This window comes from Monodelphis domestica, chromosome 3 (genome assembly GCF_027887165.1).
Source record: "Monodelphis domestica isolate mMonDom1 chromosome 3, mMonDom1.pri, whole genome shotgun sequence".
In the NCBI taxonomy this organism is placed as follows: Eukaryota; Metazoa; Chordata; class Mammalia; order Didelphimorphia; family Didelphidae; genus Monodelphis; species Monodelphis domestica.
Genome location: NC_077229.1, coordinates 95702990 through 95723269, shown reverse-complemented (window position 1 = coordinate 95723269; position 20280 = coordinate 95702990). Strand labels below are relative to the sequence as shown.

Sequence of the window (20280 nt, the reverse complement as noted above, 5' to 3'; positions counted from 1 at the left end):
CAGCTTCCAAGGCTGGGAGCTAGGGGGGAGGCCGGAAAAGTTCAGATCACTTCTTACCAAGCTGCGGGATCATATTCGGCCCAGACACGCACATACTCATCCAAGTGGTGGGGGCCCAGGATGGAAGAGTCTCGGGTGAGATACTCAAAATTGTCCATGATGACAGCCACGAATAGGTTCAGCATCTGCAGCGGGCCAGGACAGAAGGGGAAACGTTAAGTGAGCACCTAGAGTTCTGATCAAGGACACAAGTAATATCCAATGAAATTGCATGTCAGCTGCGGGAAGGGTAGGTGGAGGGGAGAGAGGGAAATAAAGTGAGTATTGTAACCAAAAAAAATAAAATTCAATTAAAATTAAAAAAAGAATTGTTCAAAAGTGGGAAAAAAGTGAGCACCTGGAACGAAGAGACCAAAGGGATGCCTGCCTCTGTTTCCCTTTCCCCCATGTTTCTAAAATTCTCATTTTCCTCACCTTGACCTTGAGCTTCTCCTTTATTTACATCCTCCTGCAGATTCTTAGAGAATCCCTCCCCAGCCCTGCCTGTCCCTATCTTCCCCCAAGCAGAAAAGGCTACTCGAGGATCTCTTCTGCAAAAAATGGGTGGCAGTTCCACAGACCTCTGAAGTCTGCTCCTTCAGTCCTTAGCCTATATTGCCTGAGACTGGACTTATTTTTGTCTAGACCACCTGTCCTACTCACTGATGAGCTCCACGGAGGCAGGAAACACGTCTTCCTTATTGACCCATATCCCAGAATGGTGGAAAGCATGAAGCCTTACATGTAGTTATTGATCATTCTTTGTGGAATAAGCAAGGGATACAGCAGCACAGAAACGACACCCCCAAGCCCTGAAGAGGGTGAGGGTCAATGACTTCCTCCCCAGACTCACCAGAAAGGAACAGAGGAAGATGAAAGACACAAAATAAAAATAGGCAAACTCGTTTCCACACTCGGCCTCCCTGATGCCCGAGTTCTTATCGCAGGGTTTTCCGCTGAGGCAGGACAGCATAATGTTATGCCAGGCTTCACCTGTGGCACTCCTAGGGAGACAAGGAAAGTCAGACACTTGTGCTGAGGAAGAATTGCCCATCTCCTTTCCTGGACGTCCAGCCCTCTGGCTCTCAATCACAGGCCTTTCAGCCTTTCCCAGGGCTGGGGGGAGGGGGGGCAACCGGGAGGAGAGAGGGCTTCTGATGTCATTTTTTTGTGTTTACTCCTAAAATACAGCTCCTGGGATTCACACCCATGCCCGGTATTGGGCAGGCACAGGCAGAAGCGCTAGGGAGCTTAGGATTCAAGAGATGGAGGATCTCAAGGGGCCAAGCTAAGCTGGCATCCGGGATGAGTAAGGTCGCAGCTGTCGCTGTGCCTCAGGCCCTGTCTCCTTGCTTCCCCTCTGCCTCTGCTCTCTTTCACCCAAGAGGTCTGTCTCTAGAGACCCCGTGTCTGTCCCTGCCCTCCTTTCCCTTCCGGGAATGTGCAGGTCACCTGAAGAGGAGCATCAGTGCCTGAAAGAAGGTGCGGAAGTTGTTGTGCTCCGTGATTTGGAAATCTTCATTGTCACTGTCTTCTTCTTCCACATCGATGCCGATGTTACCAAACACCTGAGAGAGAAGGCCAAGCATCGCAGGTCAGAGAGTGCTGGGACTCCCAAGCTGCTCAGAAGGCTCCTTCATTCAGGCAGCAAACACTTATTAAGCACCAGCCGTGTCCCCAGCACCGTGGGAGGCCTGGGAGAGATACTGAGCTTAGTTCTCCTGGAGCTCACAGACTGGTGAGGGGCCAGGAGGGGATGAGATGGAAACACAGGTGACTAATAAGAGGCAAGTGCTTCAGGGAAGTGCAAAACGGGGTGCGATTCTACATTGTTCACAAAAGACGGAGAAATGGCAGACAAATGACACATGGGAAATTTAAATACCCAGAAGAATTCCCTGTTGTGATAACCCTCTAAGGAAAACAGCCTGCCAAGAATGCCAGGTATAAGGAAATCAACTAGAGGCAGCTGGAGGTGGAACGGACTGAACAGCTGGTCTAGAATCAGAGCCTGACCCTGGGCAAGTCACTTTACCTCTCTGCCTCAGTTTCCTCATCTGTAAAATGGGAATAATAATACCACCTACCTCCCAAAGTTGTTGTGACCACAATATGACAATCCAATTAGCTCCAGTAAGGTAAGATTTGTATAAGTGCCTGTCACATTGTAGGTGCTTATTCTAGAAATCTTTCAGAAAAGAATGATACTCTAATTTTACACTTCTCCATGTGGCTATGACTGTAAGACAAGACAGATTATCAAGAATAAGCCAAGAAGTGGCTAGAATTCATGGGAAGCCATTCTCAAGCAAGTCTTCTACTTTCTTCCATTAGAAATCAGTTTTTAGTTGTGTAAATTAACCCTGTGTTTCCTCAGGCAGACAGTTGTAGCCACCACACAACCAATATCATGTAGTTGGAGGCTCCTTTGTGTGGCTAAGACAAGCACTCCTGCTACAGTCTTGTAAGGTCTGAGGAGGCAGGTGACTGATGGGGAAGGCCTTCTGAGGGAAGTGACGTCTGTTCTGAGCTTTAAAGGTTGGACAGTAAATGTCACCAGTAAAGGGGGGGGGCATTCCAGGCCTAGGGAACAGCCTTGGCAAAAGCATGGAGATGGTAGATCATAGGGCTGTTCATTGGCTACAGCCAATACACACAGTGTGTATGGACAGAAATGATATAAGGTTCAGATAATGTCTAGTAACATCTGACAAAGGAAAAGCTTATGTGCTGCATGAGGCCTTCACACTCCATTTTCCTAGTTCCTATGACCTTGTAGTTCACTGGCCCATCACTAGAAAGAGAGCACCACAAAGTGCTCTCCCTCTCTCTCTCTCTCTCTCTCTCTCTCTCTCTCTCTCTCTCTCTCTCTCTCTCTCTCTCTCTCAGTCCCAGGTCTTTCATCTAGGATGAAATTAGACTAGATTATCTTGAAGGTCCCTTCCAGCTCAGTGATTCTATAACCTTGGGAATCTCCAAACTCATCTCCTAGTCTCCAAATCTGTCACCGTCCTTGCCTCTGTATAAAATAAATGGGAAATCCCTTTCTCCCAGAGCCTCTGAAAGTTTTAAGGGGGATGGGGGCAGAGAGAGAGAGAGAAAGACAGACAGACAGACAGACAGACAGAGACAGAGACAGAGAGAGACAGAGAGGCAGAGATACAGAGGGAGAGAGACAGAGAGAGAGAGAGAGAGAGAGAGAGAGAGAGAGAGAGAGAGAGAGAGAGAGAGAGAGAGAGAGAGAGAGAGAGAGAGAGAGAGAGAGAGAAAGAGAGAGAGAGAGAGAGAGAGAGAGAGAGAGAGAGAGAGAGAGAGAGAGAGAGAGAGAGAGAGAGAGAGAGAGAGAGAGGAGCACAAAGGGCATGCCTTCTGGTCATCTGAGGTTCTTGCAGAGAATAATCTGCTACTTACCTGCATCCCTATGATGGCATAGATGAAGAAAAGCATGGCGATCAGAAGGCAGACATAGGGAAGAGCCTAAAGAGAAGCCAGGTAAAGACTTTTACTTTCCTTCCTGGTGACAAATCACATCTTCCTGCCTGAGAATTTCAACTGCCCACTCCCTCCTTTCTTGGCCGGTCCTTGGGGTTGTCTTCCCTAAATGAATACTCTAAATCTGTACTTTGATTAGGTTTGGATAGTGCAGATAAGGGTCTGACAAAGTGTTCCAGAGTGAAGAGAGGAGAGATCTTGTAAGGGCCTTAAACCCTAGACTGACTCAAGATATTTTTTGGCTGGATTAATTCTGACTCATTGTCAAGGCTCCCAGTGAGTGTTTGGCTGGTCAGTGGCCTTAAGCATTCATGATGGGGTTTTACCAAAGACCCAGCCTCCTATTTACCATCTTCACATCATTACTTTCTTCTGTTTCTATCATGGGAGGAACTGCCCTCTCAGTGGAAGCCAGACCTGGAGGCAACCCCTCCCTTGGTCCTCACAGTCCCTTACCTTGAAGGACTGTACAAAGGTCCAGAGGAGGATGCGAATGGTATAACCCTGGCGAAGTAGTTTGATGAGGCGGGCGGCCCGGAAGAGGCGGAGGAAGCTGAGGTTGATAAAGTTGTTCTGGGAAGATGGAGAGAAAGCATGACCATCTGCCCACCTGAGTAGGCCCCCAATGCCACTTAATATGTCATTCCAGACAATGCCAGAACCCAAAACCAAGTAGAGAAAGCAATCTAAATCCCAACCAAAGAGGGAAAGGAAAGAAAGGAAGAGCCAACACAATGTCTCTGAGGAAAAGCTTGAAAGGAAGGGGAAAAGTGAAAGAGAGAAAGAAAGAGAGAGAGAGAGGGGGGGGGGGAGAGAGGAAGGGAGAGAGGGAGAGAGAGAGAGAGAGAGGAGATTGGAGGTAGGAAAAAAAATTCAACAACTCAAAATGGAAGCCACTTGCTAAAGTCCTCCCACCTGCCCCAACCCTGCAACCCATTAAAAGAAGAAAATAAAAAGGAAGGAAAAGAAAGGAAGAGAAGAAAAGGAAAAGAAAAAAATATTTGAATCATCCAATCAGGAAAAAAATTATCATGGTTTTTGTTTATCCCAACAACCAAATGCACTGAGACACTAGGACACAAGCAGGTAACGTCGCCAAGTCTCGTCACACATGTACAATGCACAGACACCAAAGAGAGGGAAGCCAGCAAGCTCAGGCCTGGTGGGCTTGTGCGTGTTACATGTGCATGTTACGATCCGGGCCAGAAATGCATCAGTCACACGGACTCAACAGGTGCACGGCACTGCCCACCCCGCTCTGGCCCTCCCTGACCTCACCCCCAGACGATCAGCCAAGGGCTGAGAGCAGCAGTGCTCGAGCCAATCGGGAGAAGCAGAATAGGATCTTTTCTTACCCCCTTGGCGAGCGGGGATGGGGAGGACAGAAGGGAGCCGGGGCTGTTCGGCTGCAGGGTGAGTCCTCGCTGCCCGGTGAGTCCGTGAAGATGCATTTTTGGCCCTTTTCCCCCCTCTCTGGGATGGCTTCACAGCTTCTGGGATTGGGTGGAGCAGCGTGGGACCAAGCCTGCAGTAAGCGATGGAGCTCCCATGGGTGTTGTGAGCTTGGAAATGTCCCAGGCTGACAGAGGGGGTGGATGCTGGGGGCAGGGAGACAGCCATTCCTGCCCCCAGCACCTCCCCTGTCAAGCCCCTTCCTGCCTTGCAGTCATAGACCTTACTTGAGGGCCCTGCTCCCTAGCTGCCACCACCACCTCTCACTTCCTCCTCCACCTCCTCCACCTCCTCCTCCTCCTCCTCCTCCTCCCCACCCAAGCCAAAACCCAGGTACCAGAGAAACACTTGGATTGGCAAGGACCAGAGAGGAACAGGACAGGATCTGGGGCCCCTTGGGATCTCTGGTGTTCCAGTTCAGTGAAACAAGTAGCTGCTTCCTTAGGTATAAACAATTTCCTGGGCCAAGACCCTTGGGGCAGGAGGTGAGATGTGTGGGGAAGGATGATCTCCCTAATGGTCCCTCGTTCCCCACCCAAGGCATGTACCGTCAGCTGCATTTCCTTCCAATAGCCACCTGGCTTCACTGCAGCTGGCTTGCCATTGAGAAAGAGAAGGAGGGAAAAGTGTTAAGGAAACAAGTGCTTCCTTACTTGGCTGAAGAGAGCGTTCAGCCCCCAGATTCATATGGGGATGTGTTGTTAGGGTACATGGGTGCAAGCACGTGTAAGGGAGGCAGGCACTATGTGTTTTTGGTGAGGGGTGGCTGGGGCAAAAGCAGGGCCAAATCATGGGAGGTGTGCCTAAGAGATAGCTAGTTTATGAAGCCTTGCTGCTCTGTTCTTGGAAATGGGCATGAGGAGAGTAGAATTTGGGGAAGGGGAGGTGGAGAAGAGCCACCAGAGCTAATCAAGGGCAGAAATAAGTGCCAGATGGTGCTAGGCTAGCTTCAGAAATAGAGCACAATAATCCTGGCCTCGATGACTTTAAAACTCCACTCAGCTTATGTGGGGGAAGGCCATAAAAAGCCTGTTAAGGGACCTTACTTTTAGTCCCCACCTAGCTGGCACATGACATTCATCACCACCAGGGAGCAGTACTTTTATAGGCTGGGTAATAGAACTTTGTAAATGAGCTCTGAGCAGGGCCGTGTATCTTCTCCAGCCCTTCAAGTGTCTTTCAGAGGCCTCTAGAGAGCTCACAGAGAAAGACTATAAACTGCCTCTAGCACACTCATTAGGGGACCAATGGAGGGACTTCCACCTTGACACCCTCGCTCCCTGTCCGTGTCTACGGGCAGGACTTGGCCTCTGGGGTGCCATTACGGTGCCTGCCATGTTGGGATGCTTGCTCCAGGAGGGCAGCGTGTGCCCCCGAGCTGGTGTGATACAAGAGGGCACAGAGCACACAACCCCTGGTCTCGGTTAACACATGACCTCAACTCAAGGGGAACTGGGAGAAAAGTAGAGGAAAGCCAAAGTTGCCTTGAGCTCTTGTAGTGAGTGGGTTCTCTGGCACAAACTTCCTGACCCTCTAGGCACTCTACAACTGGTACCACAGGATAGCTCCCACAGAATTGGACTAGACCAAGCCCACTACCCAGTGGACCCTGTCAAGGCACTCTACCTTGTGGCCATTTTCTCTGCCCCCTCTTTTGTCTCCTCAGAGACCCTTCCCCTCCTGTCGATCCCATAAGTGCAAGCCATCCCTTCCATGGGTGGAGCATAACATGTGGACTCCAACAGAGCATGCATGAGCAGCAGAAGCTCCCGCAGTGGGACAGTGTCCCCCAGGCAGGGGCAAGGAAAGAGGCAGGGACAGATGCAGGGGCAAGAAATTTTCATTCTGCTGTGGAGATGCTGGAGAAGCCATGGAACAGTCCCAGGGGAGAGAGAGGCATGCAGAAAGTCCACCACCCACCTTAGAACACAGCAAGAGAGAGACACACACAGGGGACCAGAGAAGGACTAAGGATGAGGCAAGTGAGGCCTGGAGGGTTGGGGAAGGGTAGAATTTGAACCTTATCCTTTTTAATAGGGCAAAGGGATCACAGTCTCTCAAATTACCCTCAAATTTTCTACCCACCACTGCTGATCCTCCTAATTGCTTGGACAGCTCTTAGTTTCTTCTGGACATTCCCCACCTCCCTTCTGTATACCTCTGTCTACCCTTTGGCTGGACCTCTGAATTGTGAGGGACCAGACAGCTGGGGTACAAGGGAACATGAAGTAGTGAGCCTCCTCTTTTCTCAGTTGCATCTCCAAATCTGGCCATGTGCTTCCTGGTTCTAGTCTGGACAGAACCTGCTTCAATATCATGAGAGGCAAGACTCCCATGGTATTTCCTGGCCAACCACAAGCAGGAAGCCCCAGGAATCTCGTACCCTATGAATGGTCAGAGATTTCAGGCCCTGATTCCGCATGTCTGAGAGGTAGGAACAATGTCTGCAAGGAAGCTTGGCACAGTGGAGAGAGTGTTGGACATGAAATTCAGAAAGCCCGAGTCCCGATCCTGCCTTTATCACTTTCTAGCTGTGTGACCCTGGGCAAGTTGCTTAACCTCTCTCAGCCTCAGTTTCTTAATTTATAAAATGGAGATAACAACCCTTTCCTCACAGGGTTGTTGTGCAGGTAAAATGAGATAATGTATATAAAATGCTTTGAAAATCTTAAACACTATATAAATGATTATCATCATCATCATCTTGGGGCCCACTTGGCCTAGGAAAGTTTTGCTATATCGTCTCTGTAACCTAGTCAGGATGGAAGTATGGGTACTTGGGTTCCTTCCTTCTACTTGAATCAATGATACTCTGGGTAGAGGCAATAATAGCCTTGGCTGCTGAAATTCCCACTGCCACAGTCCCAGTTACAAAACTAACAGCCTACATGTTTCCCTCCCCAGAAGACGGGCATGGTGGGAGTTTTGGGGGACTAAAGGCTGCTATAGGAAGGTCCTTAACGGTTGGAGAGAGTTTAGAGCAATACATCAATACGACTGGAGAGATGCAGGCCCCTGACCGCGAGGATCTCTAAATGAAAAGCTGTCTCAGAGAAAAGGGAAGGCAGTGGGCTCCAACATTAGGGGAAAGAACCCTGGCACAAAATGGAGCCAGGGTCACTTGAAAGTTTCCTTCTAGGACTAGGATAGGAGGGACTATGTGGTGTTTAGGAAAAGGGAAGCATACGCAAGCAGCCAAAAAAGGAAGTGAGACTCCGAGAAGAAGAGAGAGCAGTCTGAATGTATGGCATGATAATGTGGGGAATCCTAGGACAGTGACAGGTAGCAGACATGGGGCCTTGAGAATGTGAGCAAATGTGAGAATGCCTGCATGTTCTCCTGTGATACACTTGTGTGAATCTGTAGCCTGTAGTTGGGCAGGCATTTGTGTGTATGATCTAAAGGACTTGTTTCCTTTATGGTAGTGTCTGGCCCAGTAGCAGGGACCCCAGGAGCTCCTTTCATCATTGCCCTGGTGGTAGACTGGGCTGTGGCTCTGCCATCCCATGCCTTTCCCACCTGAAAACCAACTCTCTTCTTGTCTCCTCCCTGCATCAAACCAGGTCCCACTGTGTGGCCAAAGTCCCCAGCCCAAGGGACACCCATGGGAAGTTTAGGGCTTGGCTGTCAAAGGCCAATGGAGACCATATTCTTGGTCAGTGGGAGCGGGCGAGGGAGGGAGAGGAGAAGAGAGAAAGTCAGCTGCAGCAGAATTAGTGCAGTGTGTGGGTAATATGCCCAAGGTGCACAGGTTTTAAAGTCAGGCTAAGTGTGGATACCCTAGACCTGGGTGGTACTGGGTGCAGGTGTGTGCGAGGGAGTGTGGACCCCGAGCATGAACATTATGGAAGGGCTTTGTGGAACTGCTGCAGGAGACTCCAGGGTGCTTCTTTTAGGGAGGACTCAGCTTCACTGCTTCATCTCCTGGGCATTTGAAACAGATTCTTGGGAACTTCTGACAGTTAAAGTAATGGAAAGCATGTACAAATAAGTGTCTAATTTTGGGAGAGAATGGCCAACTTTAAAAGAAAACAACAAAAGGAAGAGAGAATGCAGACCCCAAAAAGATTGGGAGGGGGAAGGGGAAATACATACAGATACACAGACAGAGAAATAGGCAAAGAGTAAGGTGGGGGGAAGGTGAGGGGGGCGGGGAGGGTGATGCGATTCAGGCTGTCCAATCACACGGGCCATGCAGTGCCGAGACAAGAGGATGCTTTCCGCTAATGTAAGGCATTTAGGCTTCAGAAAGAAGTAAAACCAACCGGATCCTAGATGTAGATGTTGAAGATGAATAGGGGATTGGGCGGGGGCAGATGGGAAGGTTTATTCAGCATTTTAGGTTGATTCGTTACCAGTGCCAAAACCCAATGGATTTCGGTTCCAAAGAAGGGGTAGGGGCAGTGGGTTTGGGATATAGTCATTGGTGTATGGACACACAGACCAGGTCATGGATGGACACATGAGTTTCATAGTGCATTTTGATTGGATGAGTTTTTCAGACGGCGTTGTGCATTGGCACATACAGTATAAAGAGCGAGCATGAAAAGAGACAAGACAAGAAACACAATCATTATATACTGCACATGAGGCAAACCAAAGTCACCCCCGGTCAATGTCAGCATTTCATCCTAATCCAGCTAGCCACCCCCAACTGGCTTTGTCCTGGTTGGGTGAGAAGGGAAACAATGAGCCTGGCTCAACTGAGAGACTCAAGAGGCCTAAGACCCAGGGGCTGCCACTTCCCAGATTCTGCCTGGACCAATTAGATAGCTCTCCACTCTGACATAGGAAGCTCAGCCCTAGTGTTTGACTGGGAGAGAATGATGGGATGGGTTTACCCCATGGAAGATTGCTTTTATATTCTCCAACTAGAGGTTATGAGTTTGGGGTCCTCCAGTCAAACTAGACTTTTGGGAGAACATGGGGCACCAGCAAGTATGCCCAGCTTTTCCTTATTTCAGCCCAAAGGGTCACTTTCCCAAGATGGTTATCATTTAGGATCGTAACAACACTGTCGCTGTTAATATTATCAAGCTAATAATACCAGTGCATTGTTTGGTCCGAAACCCTAGTCTCTGGCTCTGCTCAGGTCTGGTCCAGCTGATGGGGGCAGTTTAATCATCCAGACTTTCAGGAACCAGAGTTCAACCAAACTGGAACAGTTGAAATGGACCATCTCTTCCCATCCGTTCCATAAGGAATGAGAAAAATCAGTCAAGTGCCCCTACTACTAACTACCCTGCCTCTCAGCCCAGTCTGGAATTTAAGGCTTAGCCTTACTGGAATGCTCTTTTCCCTTCCCTCTCCTGTTTTCCTAAAAGGCCAATAGCTAGTTGGCTTGGGCAGGGACAGCAGTTGTATATACTGAAGTAGATTTCTAAATGGGCCTTATGGAGAAACCTCAGGTCCAGGGAAAATTTCAGGGTCAAGGAGCTGGTCCAGGAGGAAAGTGCTTGTGGATTTTGGAACCTGCACCATTCTGTAGTTGCAGAAGGGAGGCACACCATGTACATGAACATAATAGCTATGGGTTTCTAACTTGAGAATTCTTTGGGGATACAGAAAGACCCTTCAGAGATAAGAAGCAACAGAGATTAGTCAAACAGCTTCCCTGGGCCAGGGAGCTATTTTCTTTGGCTGTGTTTCCTCTGGTGTGGGTCCTAAACAGGAACTCAAGGAGAAGCTGAATGGAGATCTCTGAGGGTTGTGAGGAAGATAAGCTGAGGAGGCAACTCTTTCTCCTGTCCCTTGAAGAGGGAGCAGAACTGACAGCACTCTTACACCCTCATCCTATGACTAGGTACGTGGGGAGTGGCCTCAGATGCTTTTAGGGAAGGATCCTTTCTGTAGGCAGTCCTATATTCTACTGACCTCTTAAGGAGGCAGAGCACGTTTGAAGCAGCCTCCCCACCCCTCCTCAGTCCCCCACCCCATTTCTCTCAGGCCTTTCCTAGCCCCATGGAACAATCAGCATTACAGAATGATGGGGGTAGGGGTGGAACATGTTCACTTTTGCTGCTCAGACAAACTTGGTGGAGGTTGTGGAAGACCAAAGGCCATATGAGAAGCCCCTTAAAGGCTGCCTCCTTGCTAAAATCAGGAGTATCTGAATATGTTTTTCTACTACTTCTTCTAGAGTTCAGGGCCAGTCTGCTCAAACCTGAGCCTCATCCCTTCCCCCTCCCACCCAATTAAGTAGCCTTGGCCTTTGTAGCCTCTGTCTTCCCCTCAGACTCTGCTATTCTATAGGCCTCTTCTACATTAATCTGCCCTTTGGGTAAACACAATCCTGGGCTCACTGGTGAAGGGCCAAGGTTAAAAAATGCAGCAGAATTATTAGGCCCTGTGGGTTTCGGCCAATTAGAGTGGCTAGAAAGATAAGAGTGGGGGCATGGTTCCTTGGTGGGAAAAAGCCTTAGGATCATGAGAGTCAGAGCTGGAAGGGACTTTAGAGAGAATTTAGTTCAACCTTTATTTGATAGGTGCAGAAAGTAAGGCACAGAGGCTAAATGACTTTCATGAGACTACCCTGGAAATGAACAGATGTGGGACTGAAACCCAGCTGTTTAGGGTCCTAGCCTGTGTTCTTCCTACTACATCCCGGTCACTTTTTCTAGGCTAAGATGTTTCTCAGGCCCAGCACAAGTAGGAGATGAGCCTAGTTCCCTATAAATCCCCCAAATCACATTGGGGCAGTGGGTTGGTCTCAGGGCTGGGGGGTAGAAATGGGTAGAAGGAAGGCTTTCTTAGGCATTCCCTGTTGGGTAGGAGGCGGTAGGACACCTCGGGAGATGTCCTGCTCTGGGATCTGGGAGCATCGATTCATTTTCCCAGGACCTTTTGGAGAGACCTCCTCTGACTGATGTCGGGATGAATCAGTGTGGCCCTTGGGAAGATTATCGGTCTCCAAAGGGAGATTAGGACAAATGCTTTACTCCCGGTTGGCTCCTTCTGTCCTCCCCACCTCTTGTCTCCCAAGCTGATGTATTCAATACAGGATGGGAGGGTGGCCTCATGATTTTTGAGGTCCCTTCCAACTCTCAAAATCTGTGGCTTATGAATGCAAATTGCTTTTCATACGGCTTCTGGTTTTACATCCTTGGGAAAGAAAGGAGTGAGAAACAAAACAAAACAAAAAAGCTCTCATCCTGTACTCCTTGGGCTTCTTAGCTGATCTTTCTACAGCCTATGAAGTGAGAATTGACTTCAGAGCCCTCTGTGCCTCTCTTAGCTCAGATGGCTGAGGATACTTGGTGGCTCCAGCCAACTCCTAAACCTCTCTAAGAAACCGCTCCTGGCCAATAGGGGAGCTGTAGGGCCCCATATTGGCTTCCTTGCCCTACTCAGCATGGTGCCCAGACCAAGGGAATGGTCATTAGGGGCTTGCTATCTCATAGTCACATCCCAGAAACAAGCTAGTGTGGCACTTACCCCAAATTCGGTCACTAAAATATCAGTGATACTGCCCAGAACTGTCACAAAATCAAAGATATTCCAGGCATCCCGGAAATAATTCTAGAGAGAAAAAAACAAAAAACAAAAGAAAGACAAGGAGGACAACCAGCAAGAGACCAGTAACACAAATAGTCACAGCAGAACCCAGATATGGCCAGTGCTTTAGCACTGAAGAGGAGAAGGAAGTCGGACTGGTCCTGCCTCCCAGGGCAGAGTCTACGCCTGGCAACCTTTCCTTTGTGTGTCTCCAGAGCAGAGGGAGGGACATGTCAGGGGCTGCTTGTAAAGTTCATAAAACTTTCTTCCCTTCCTCCCAGGAAATAGTCTGGGCTCTCCCCTACCACCACCTTACCTTCGCTTTCAATAAATTCCAGCCTAGTAAATGTTGCCCAGAAAAAAGGCAACAAGAAGGCTACACTGAAATGAGAGGCGAGGGTGGTGGTACCAACTTGGAAGATTCCAACTTTCCTGAGACATACAAGAAGCTCTTGATTTTTGCGGATTATTAATCAGTTTGCGGATTATTAGGAGCAAATGATTTCTCCCTGACTCGCTTCTTTTCCTCCCAACTTCTTGACCTTAGGTCTGGGCAGCTTCTCTCTCCATTAACCAGTACAGGGTATGACAAGGCCATTTTCCCCTTTACCTGAGCAAAAATACTTTCAAATATTCAACATGATCCCAAAAGGCACCGTGAGCCAGACTAGGTATTTTGGTCACTGCTTCTGATTCTATCGAGCCCCCAAACATATTATATACACACACACATAATGTCAGGTGAGAGTGGCCAGTAGATCATAGATTCCAGAGCTGGGAAGGCCATAGAGCCACAGAGTCCAATCTCCCCTCATTTTATGGGTGAGGAAACTGAAGTTTAAAGAAGTCATATGCCCAAGGTCATATGATTAACAATTGTCTGAGGCTAGGAGTAGGATAGGAACAAACGTTCCTTAAGGAGTTCACCAGGATTCACTGGGACCCAAATCAGATCCTAAACATTCCCAGTGTCCCAAGACAAAGAGCAGATTCAGGCACTTGGGGTGGCTCATATTAGGGAAGCTAAGAGTAGCAGCTCCTAACACAGCATCTCTCTGTCAGAATTCTTCTCTTTTAGGGAATGGAACAATGCTCTCACTGATATACGTACCTCTATAGCATAGAGTTGTTTGGGACAATGAGAAGTCTGAACCCAGATCTTACTGAATTTGAGGCCAGTGCACTGTCCACTATCCCACAGTGCTTCTGTTTTAAGACTAAAAAGAGCCCTGGCTTTCATAGAAGAGAAGACTCTTTTGGATTCTCTTTTAGTATCTAGCCTCTAGATGACATGGCGCCATCACTGGCAGGTCTCTGACCTTTTGATTTAGTCTCACAGGTAGCTAGGTGGCACAGTGGACAGAGCCCTGGGCCTGGAGTTAAGAAGACCTGAATTCAAATGTGGCTTCAGACATTTATTAGCTGAGTGACCTAGGGCAAGTCATTTAACCTTGTTCTCCCTCAGTTTCCTCAACTGTAAAATGGGGATAATCATAGTACTTCTCCTTCCTCCCAGGACTGTTGTGAGGACCAAATGAGGTCAAATTGGCAATGTCCTTAGTGCAGGGCTCAGCATTTAGTAGTTGCTTAATAAATGCTTATTTCTCTCTCTCCCCACTCCCTACTTCCTACTGTATAATCTTAATAGATGGTGAAGTAGGGACTTAATTGAGAGGAAGCCATTTGTTTATACTTTTTGTGTGAGCCAGATACCAAGCCCAAGAGAATGTAGGAAAAAATCCCAGCTCTTTTTGGAAGGGAAGCTGGAGAGGCCTAATAGGCCCAATGACTCTCAACTGTGATTTGACCTGGCTTCTCAGTGCAGGTTCTACTGAGGTTCCTGTCAGGACCATACAGGGTTGAGCTCTTGTGAGAAGACTGGCTCTTTAAACTGACCAACACCTGTAGTTTGGATGAAGTTAGAGTCTCATGGTTCCTTTCCCCTAAAGAATACACTCCCTTAAACTGGGAGCTCCTAGTGGGAATGAGGTTGGATTTCATTCATTCTTTTTGGCCAGTGCCTGGCATGGAAAGTACTAATGAAGGTTTTTTAACCATAACAACTGTTTGGTACATAAACCACTATTCACGTCAAGGAACTAGGGAACTTATTGCTTGTACGACCATGGGAAAATCACTTCCTTCTCTGGGTCTTTCCTCTTCATCTGTAAAATAAAGTCTGTTCCAATTTAAATCCTATGAACCCAAATTGTGATCATAAAAAATCAGGCTCTAAAGGTGGTTCATAATTGAATCCCTGGTAAGATAGCCAGTGGGACCTGTGGAAATGAGCCCTAAGAAAGCCATCTAGTCTTCCCTGCCCTCACTTCTTCACCTTGACCTCCATCAACAAAGCATGTGGGTAGACTTACCAGGATCCCAAAGGCCATGATTTTCAGGACACACTCCAAAGAAAATAGGGATGTGAAGACAATGTTGAACACCCTTAGTGCATTATCATAAGCACTTGTGGCACCATCAAACTAGAGGAAAGAGAGAAGGGGTGGGGGCAAGCCATTGACTATGGGAAGGCAAACAGAGGCAGTCAGTTGGTTGCTCAACTCATTTTGAACCTAGACAAGGCTAGAGCCCTCAATCTTCCCCCTTCACTGAAAGGCAAGCCCAGGGTCTTGGGCTGCAAGTGGCCGTCAGCTCCACAAGGCCCAGTGGCTTGCTGAAGAGCACCCTCCTCCTCTCCCCATCACCTCCTCCTTTCCCCCTTTCCCTCTACCCCAGCAGGAGGTGGTCAGACCTCACCTTCATCATGAGTACAATGGTGTTGAGGGCTATCATGGCCATGATAGTATATTCAAAGGGAGGGGACACCACAAATTGCCACATGCGGTACTGGAAACTCTGCTTGTTCTGAGGCATGTGCCTCGTCAGGGGTTTGGCGCTGATGGCAAAGTCTATGCACGCCCTCTGTAGGGAAAAAGGTGAGGCAGATGTGAAGAAGAGGAAAATGGGAGGGAAAGAGAGGAAGGAAGGGAAGGAGAGGGAAAGAGGGAATCAGAATAATGGATGATCTGGGAGAGAGGGGAAGCAGGCTACAGTCCCCATTCTTGGACCCTTATTAATCCTTCCCTTTCTAACATTCACTGGATCGACGTCATCCCCATTCATACCTCTCAGATTTAGGTGAGATCCCTCCTCCCTCTCCAAGCTCATGCTTCCATTCTTTTAGTTATCTTGTATCTAGTTTTCCAGCTTCCTCAGTCTCAAAGACGGGCTCAGACCCTGCAGAGCCCCAGAGAGAGATCTAACCATAAGCCAGAGACAGCTATTCTAGATCTAGACAGGATTCTAGATCTCTGAGCCTTGCCAGAAAAAAGAAATTGCCTCCTTTGCTTCCCAGCTTCCTGGGAATCTTTATGTTCCCCACAGAAGGTGCAGCTGTACTGCCACCATTGCATCCTCAAGGATAAACCAATATCTTGTAAGCCTTCCTCTGCCCTGAAATATTAAGTCCTTTCCACCAGAGATTTCATTTATTCTGGCTCTCTGGAAGGAAAGAATAGAAGGAAGGTGGGCAAGGTAATCTTTTCTCTTCTGGAGAAATCTAAGACTTGGTCATTCACTCATTGAATTGGTGGTACTAAGGGGACAAGGCCAGGTTCTGTCAATCTCCAGGTCAATGTTTTTCCTTCTAGACTTGCTTTCCTTTCTCAATAAGATGTTAATATTCAGAATCCCCTCCTTTTATGCCTTCTAACTGGTGCCTTATTTTCTAAATTGTGAAATGAAGAGGGGAAGGTGGTTATTAGGGGCCTGCACCTCGTTCTTCTCAAGGCTGTACTCTTCCATCATCTTGTCTCCCTGCTCCTGGAAGGTGATGATGATCAAGGCCACAAAAATGTTCACAAAGAAGAATGGAAACACCACGAAGTAAACGACATAGAAGATAGACATCTCCATCCGGTACCCAGGGCTGGGACCCTGGTTCTCAAAAGTTGCATCCACTGAGTGTTTGAGAACCCTGTTAAAAGAGGAGGCAGGGAAGGATAACAAAGAAAAGAAGAAAGGAAGAGATGGGACAAGGAAGGGATAAAGGGTACCAAAGGAGGGAAGTGGGGCAGGATGGATGAGAGGAGATGGAATTAATATGGGAAGGTTGGGAGGAGGTGATGATAAAAGGAAATAAATAAAAAGAAGTAAAAAAGAAAATAAGGAAGTTAGGGAAGTAAGATTCGGCCCATTAATAGGGTAACCTGCCATGCTATGTTTTTGTGGTCTGTAGATTTATGTCTCCTTTCTGATATGTGTGGGTATTAGGGATGTGTGTGTATGCATGAGGGGGTGCTGGGAACTCTCTCTCTCTCTGTGGCTCACCTGAGCCTGATCCCTGTTTAGCCAGTGATTGTTTTTTCAGACTTCTTCACTGAAAGCTGACAGTCAATGTCTTATCATTGAAGTTCCCTGACCTTGGGGATCAACCCTCAGCCTCAGTTTATGCTAAGTCCCCTCTGGCATTTCTGTCTACATATGAAGCAGACAGATAGATGCAGCAGGCAGAAGACCAAAGTCAACATGCACATTTGGGTTCACTTGGAAGAACACGGTGGTGGCCCTGAAAAATCACCCAGGTCTTAAATTAGACAGCTTTGAGACGAAAGGCACCACTGCCTCAAGTCCCTAATTGTCATCCATATGGGAAGTCAGGAGCCCCAAAGCCCTTACTGTGGCCAGCCTTCTCCAGTGGACACGGTGAAAAGGGTCAGCAAAGCCCACAGCACATTGTCGTAATGAAACTCGTACTTTTTCCATTCTCGATCCCTGGCTTTCACTTCATTTTTCTCATACAGGAGATACTTGCCCCTGGGAAAGAGGAGTGAGACATGGTCATTGGACCCAGGGAGAAGCCCTCTGGAGCCATATCCCTGGACTCTGAGAGGAAAATGAAGGCAATCAGTGGAGAAGTAGCTTATCCTGGGCAGTTATTGCAGGTGGGGTGGGATGTTGTGAACAGGAATGGGGGTTGGCTAATTTCAAGCCAAGCAGCAATAGCTCCTAATATGGGCAGTGTGGCAAATCAGATTTCTTTCCCCTCATCCCAAACCTGGGAAGAATGGTTCTTTTTTTTTTTTTATAGACCCTTACCTTCCATCTTAAAATCCATACTATATATTGGCCCCAAGACAGAAGAGGGGTAAGCCTGGGTGATAGGGGTTAAATGACTTGCCCAGGGTCACACAGCTAGGAAGGGTCTGAGGTCAGCTTTGAACCCAGGACTTCCTGTCCTGGGCCTGGCTATCAACCCACTGAGCTACCTAGTTGCCCCCTGCCCCCCCCCCACTCCAAGGAGGTTCTTAAAGCTAGGCACATTCCCAGTTTTGCATGACCTTAAAGGCCATAGAGTCATTTTCTTCTTTCACCTAGGAAAAGGCCAGACCTCATGTAGGTCTTCAGGGAGAATGGCCATTTCACTGAAAAACCAAGTGAGGCAGAAAGTTGGGTCTCATCAAGGATCATCCTGATTCCCAAGCCATAGCTGAGCTATTTAGAAAGGTTCTTGGGATGCCTTCCCTGGTCCAGGGCTGGAAAGCTTGGAAGGGGGGTAGAGAGAGGTGCGTGGGAAGGGGGTAGAAATGGGGACCCACCGGCAGTCTTTCTCAAACTCCTTGGACTCATCTGTACAGTGGAAGAACTTGCCCTTGAAGAGCTGTACAGCCACCACAGCAAAGATGAACATGAAGAGCATATAGACGATGAGGATGTTGAAGACGTTTTTGAGGGAATTCACCACACAGTCAAACACGGCCTGGGAGGAGGAAAGAGCACATGGGGTCAGACAGGGCCCGGGATGGAGGCCTGGTGTCGAGGGAGAGGGAGCAGGGAAGAGAGCAGTACAACCAGCTAAAGAGAAGACCCTCCCCATCCTGGACAGTTGATCTGCGAGCTCAGCGCCTCATGGTCTCTCCTGGCAGAAAGGAAGGGTGCCTTTGAAGTGAGACCCTATCCTACCACTTTCCCCATTCTACCAGCCCTCCCCCTCCAACCAGGAGCTCATTCCTGACTTCTGCAAAGGTGCAACTTTCATAATATCCCAGAGTGAAGACTAGGGAGACAAAGTTCCTCAAGGCTTGTCTATGAGGTTAGTTCAGCCATCCTGCCTTCTCAGGAAGCACCACTTCCAGGCCAAATTTCTTCATTCTCCAAGCTTGAAAGTCCCATCTTCTTCCTTGTGTAATGACGCTTAACCTCTCTGTCTTAAGTTCCCAAGTATTTTTGTCTGCTTACTCTGTGGACCTCCCTGTCTTTCCCTTTGCTTTCCTCCCAGCTCCTTTGGGGAATAAGATTCCTAGAGTCACAGTATATGGAGCGCTGGGGTGTTAAGAAGACAAATTGAAATCTCTCCTGAGACATTAGCTGTGTGACCCTGGGCAAATCACTTAACTTCTGCCTCAGCTTCCTTATAGGTAGAAAGGGAATAACAATAGGATGTGCCTCAGAAGGTTATTGTGAGGACCCAAAAGATAATTATAAAGCATTTAGCATATAGTAAGCACTATATAAATGTTAACTATAATTCTTCTTCTTCTTTTAAAATCCTTAGCTTCTATCTTAGGATTAATATTAAGTATTAGTTCCCAGGTAAAAGAGCAGTAAGCAGTAAGAGTTAGGCACTTGAAGTGAAGTGACTTGTCCAAGGTCACATAGCTAGGAAGGGTCTGAGGTCATATTTGAACCCAGAACCACTGCCAGACCTGACTATCCACTGAGCTACCTGGCTGTCCCTGGCAGCTATTATTATTATATCATTCTCTAACATTATAGCTGAGCTTCAACTTTCAATGGCTCCAGGGATTTCAAGCTGGGTAAGATCTTTGTGACCATCTGGTCTAAACTTCTCATTTTCTGGGAGAGAAAACCAAAGCCCAGAACAGTAAAATGATTTTCCTAAGGTCACACAAAGTAACCCTAACTCTAGGTAGGAGAACTGGGATTCAAACTAGGACCTCTGACCTAATGAGCCAACGCACTTTTCACTACCCAGATAGGTGTGCCAGGGCACTTCAGTGACATCACTGTATTTCCCTATTATTCCCACCATAGAGCCAAGGAAATGGAGATCTAGAGAAATTTAAGGTCACTCAGGCAGGTACTACTGCTGAGTCTGCTTTCTCTGAGACTATGATGAAGGTGTGTGTTTTCAGGGGACTCAGAGCACTTCAGGGCACTCATTCAACCATTGCTGTGCTATTTGGTGGTCCAAGCCTTCTGGCTCCCATCTTACCTTGAGTTTTGGCAGTCGTTTGATGGTTTTGAGAGGCCGCAGCACCCGGAGGACCCGAAGGGATTTAATGGTGTTGATATCTTTTCCTTTACTATTGCCACTGTAGAGGACAAGGGGGCAAGAGAGAGCAAAACTCAGATTCACCACTGGGGTCTTAGGGGTCTCCAACTGGCTATCCCTAAGCACCCCCTGCCCTCAAAGAGTATGGATGACTCAAACACTTGGGGATTAAGTGAAACTTGGCTTCTTTTGGAGGAGAAATGGGCTAGCTTCCTTTTTGGCCCTGTGCTCTGGAACATGTTGAAAACTTGTCTCCTTATTGTTCTCAGCTCTGGAGCTTTTTTGAAACATGGGCACTTACCAGGATGGGATCTGTGAACTCTTTTAACCCCCACTGCCTGACACAGCTAGGTGTGAAGATTCCTGCTTCCACAGATTGTCACAATCACAAAACCAAAGTCCTAGGAGTTGGCAGAGACCTCAGAGGTCATCTAGGCCAACCCAAACTTTAACAGCAATTCCTAAAAAGTTTTCATCCAGTCTTCACTTAAAAGACTTTCAGTGACAGG

General features: G+C 47.9%; 1 protein-coding gene across 28 annotated transcripts in view; it reads right to left on the bottom strand.

Moving 5' to 3' along the window:
• The window catches only part of CACNA1A (calcium voltage-gated channel subunit alpha1 A), a 401231-nt gene that overhangs the window by 44708 nt on the left and 336243 nt on the right, over positions 1 to 20280 (bottom strand). For all 28 annotated transcript variants that reach the window (XM_056822623.1, XM_056822650.1, XM_056822649.1 and 25 more), the window contains 12 exons: positions 19712 to 19811; positions 18075 to 18235; positions 17155 to 17292; positions 16252 to 16453; positions 15235 to 15399; positions 14850 to 14960; positions 12418 to 12501; positions 3988 to 4104; positions 3451 to 3516; positions 1492 to 1607; positions 893 to 1043; positions 58 to 185 (listed from right to left, as the gene is read on the bottom strand). In XM_056822623.1, the coding sequence (XP_056678601.1) occupies positions 58 to 185; positions 893 to 1043; positions 1492 to 1607; positions 3451 to 3516; positions 3988 to 4104; positions 12418 to 12501; positions 14850 to 14960; positions 15235 to 15399; positions 16252 to 16453; positions 17155 to 17292; positions 18075 to 18235; positions 19712 to 19811 (1539 nt within the window). The remainder of the gene's footprint in view (positions 1 to 57; positions 186 to 892; positions 1044 to 1491; positions 1608 to 3450; positions 3517 to 3987; positions 4105 to 12417; positions 12502 to 14849; positions 14961 to 15234; positions 15400 to 16251; positions 16454 to 17154; positions 17293 to 18074; positions 18236 to 19711; positions 19812 to 20280) is intronic.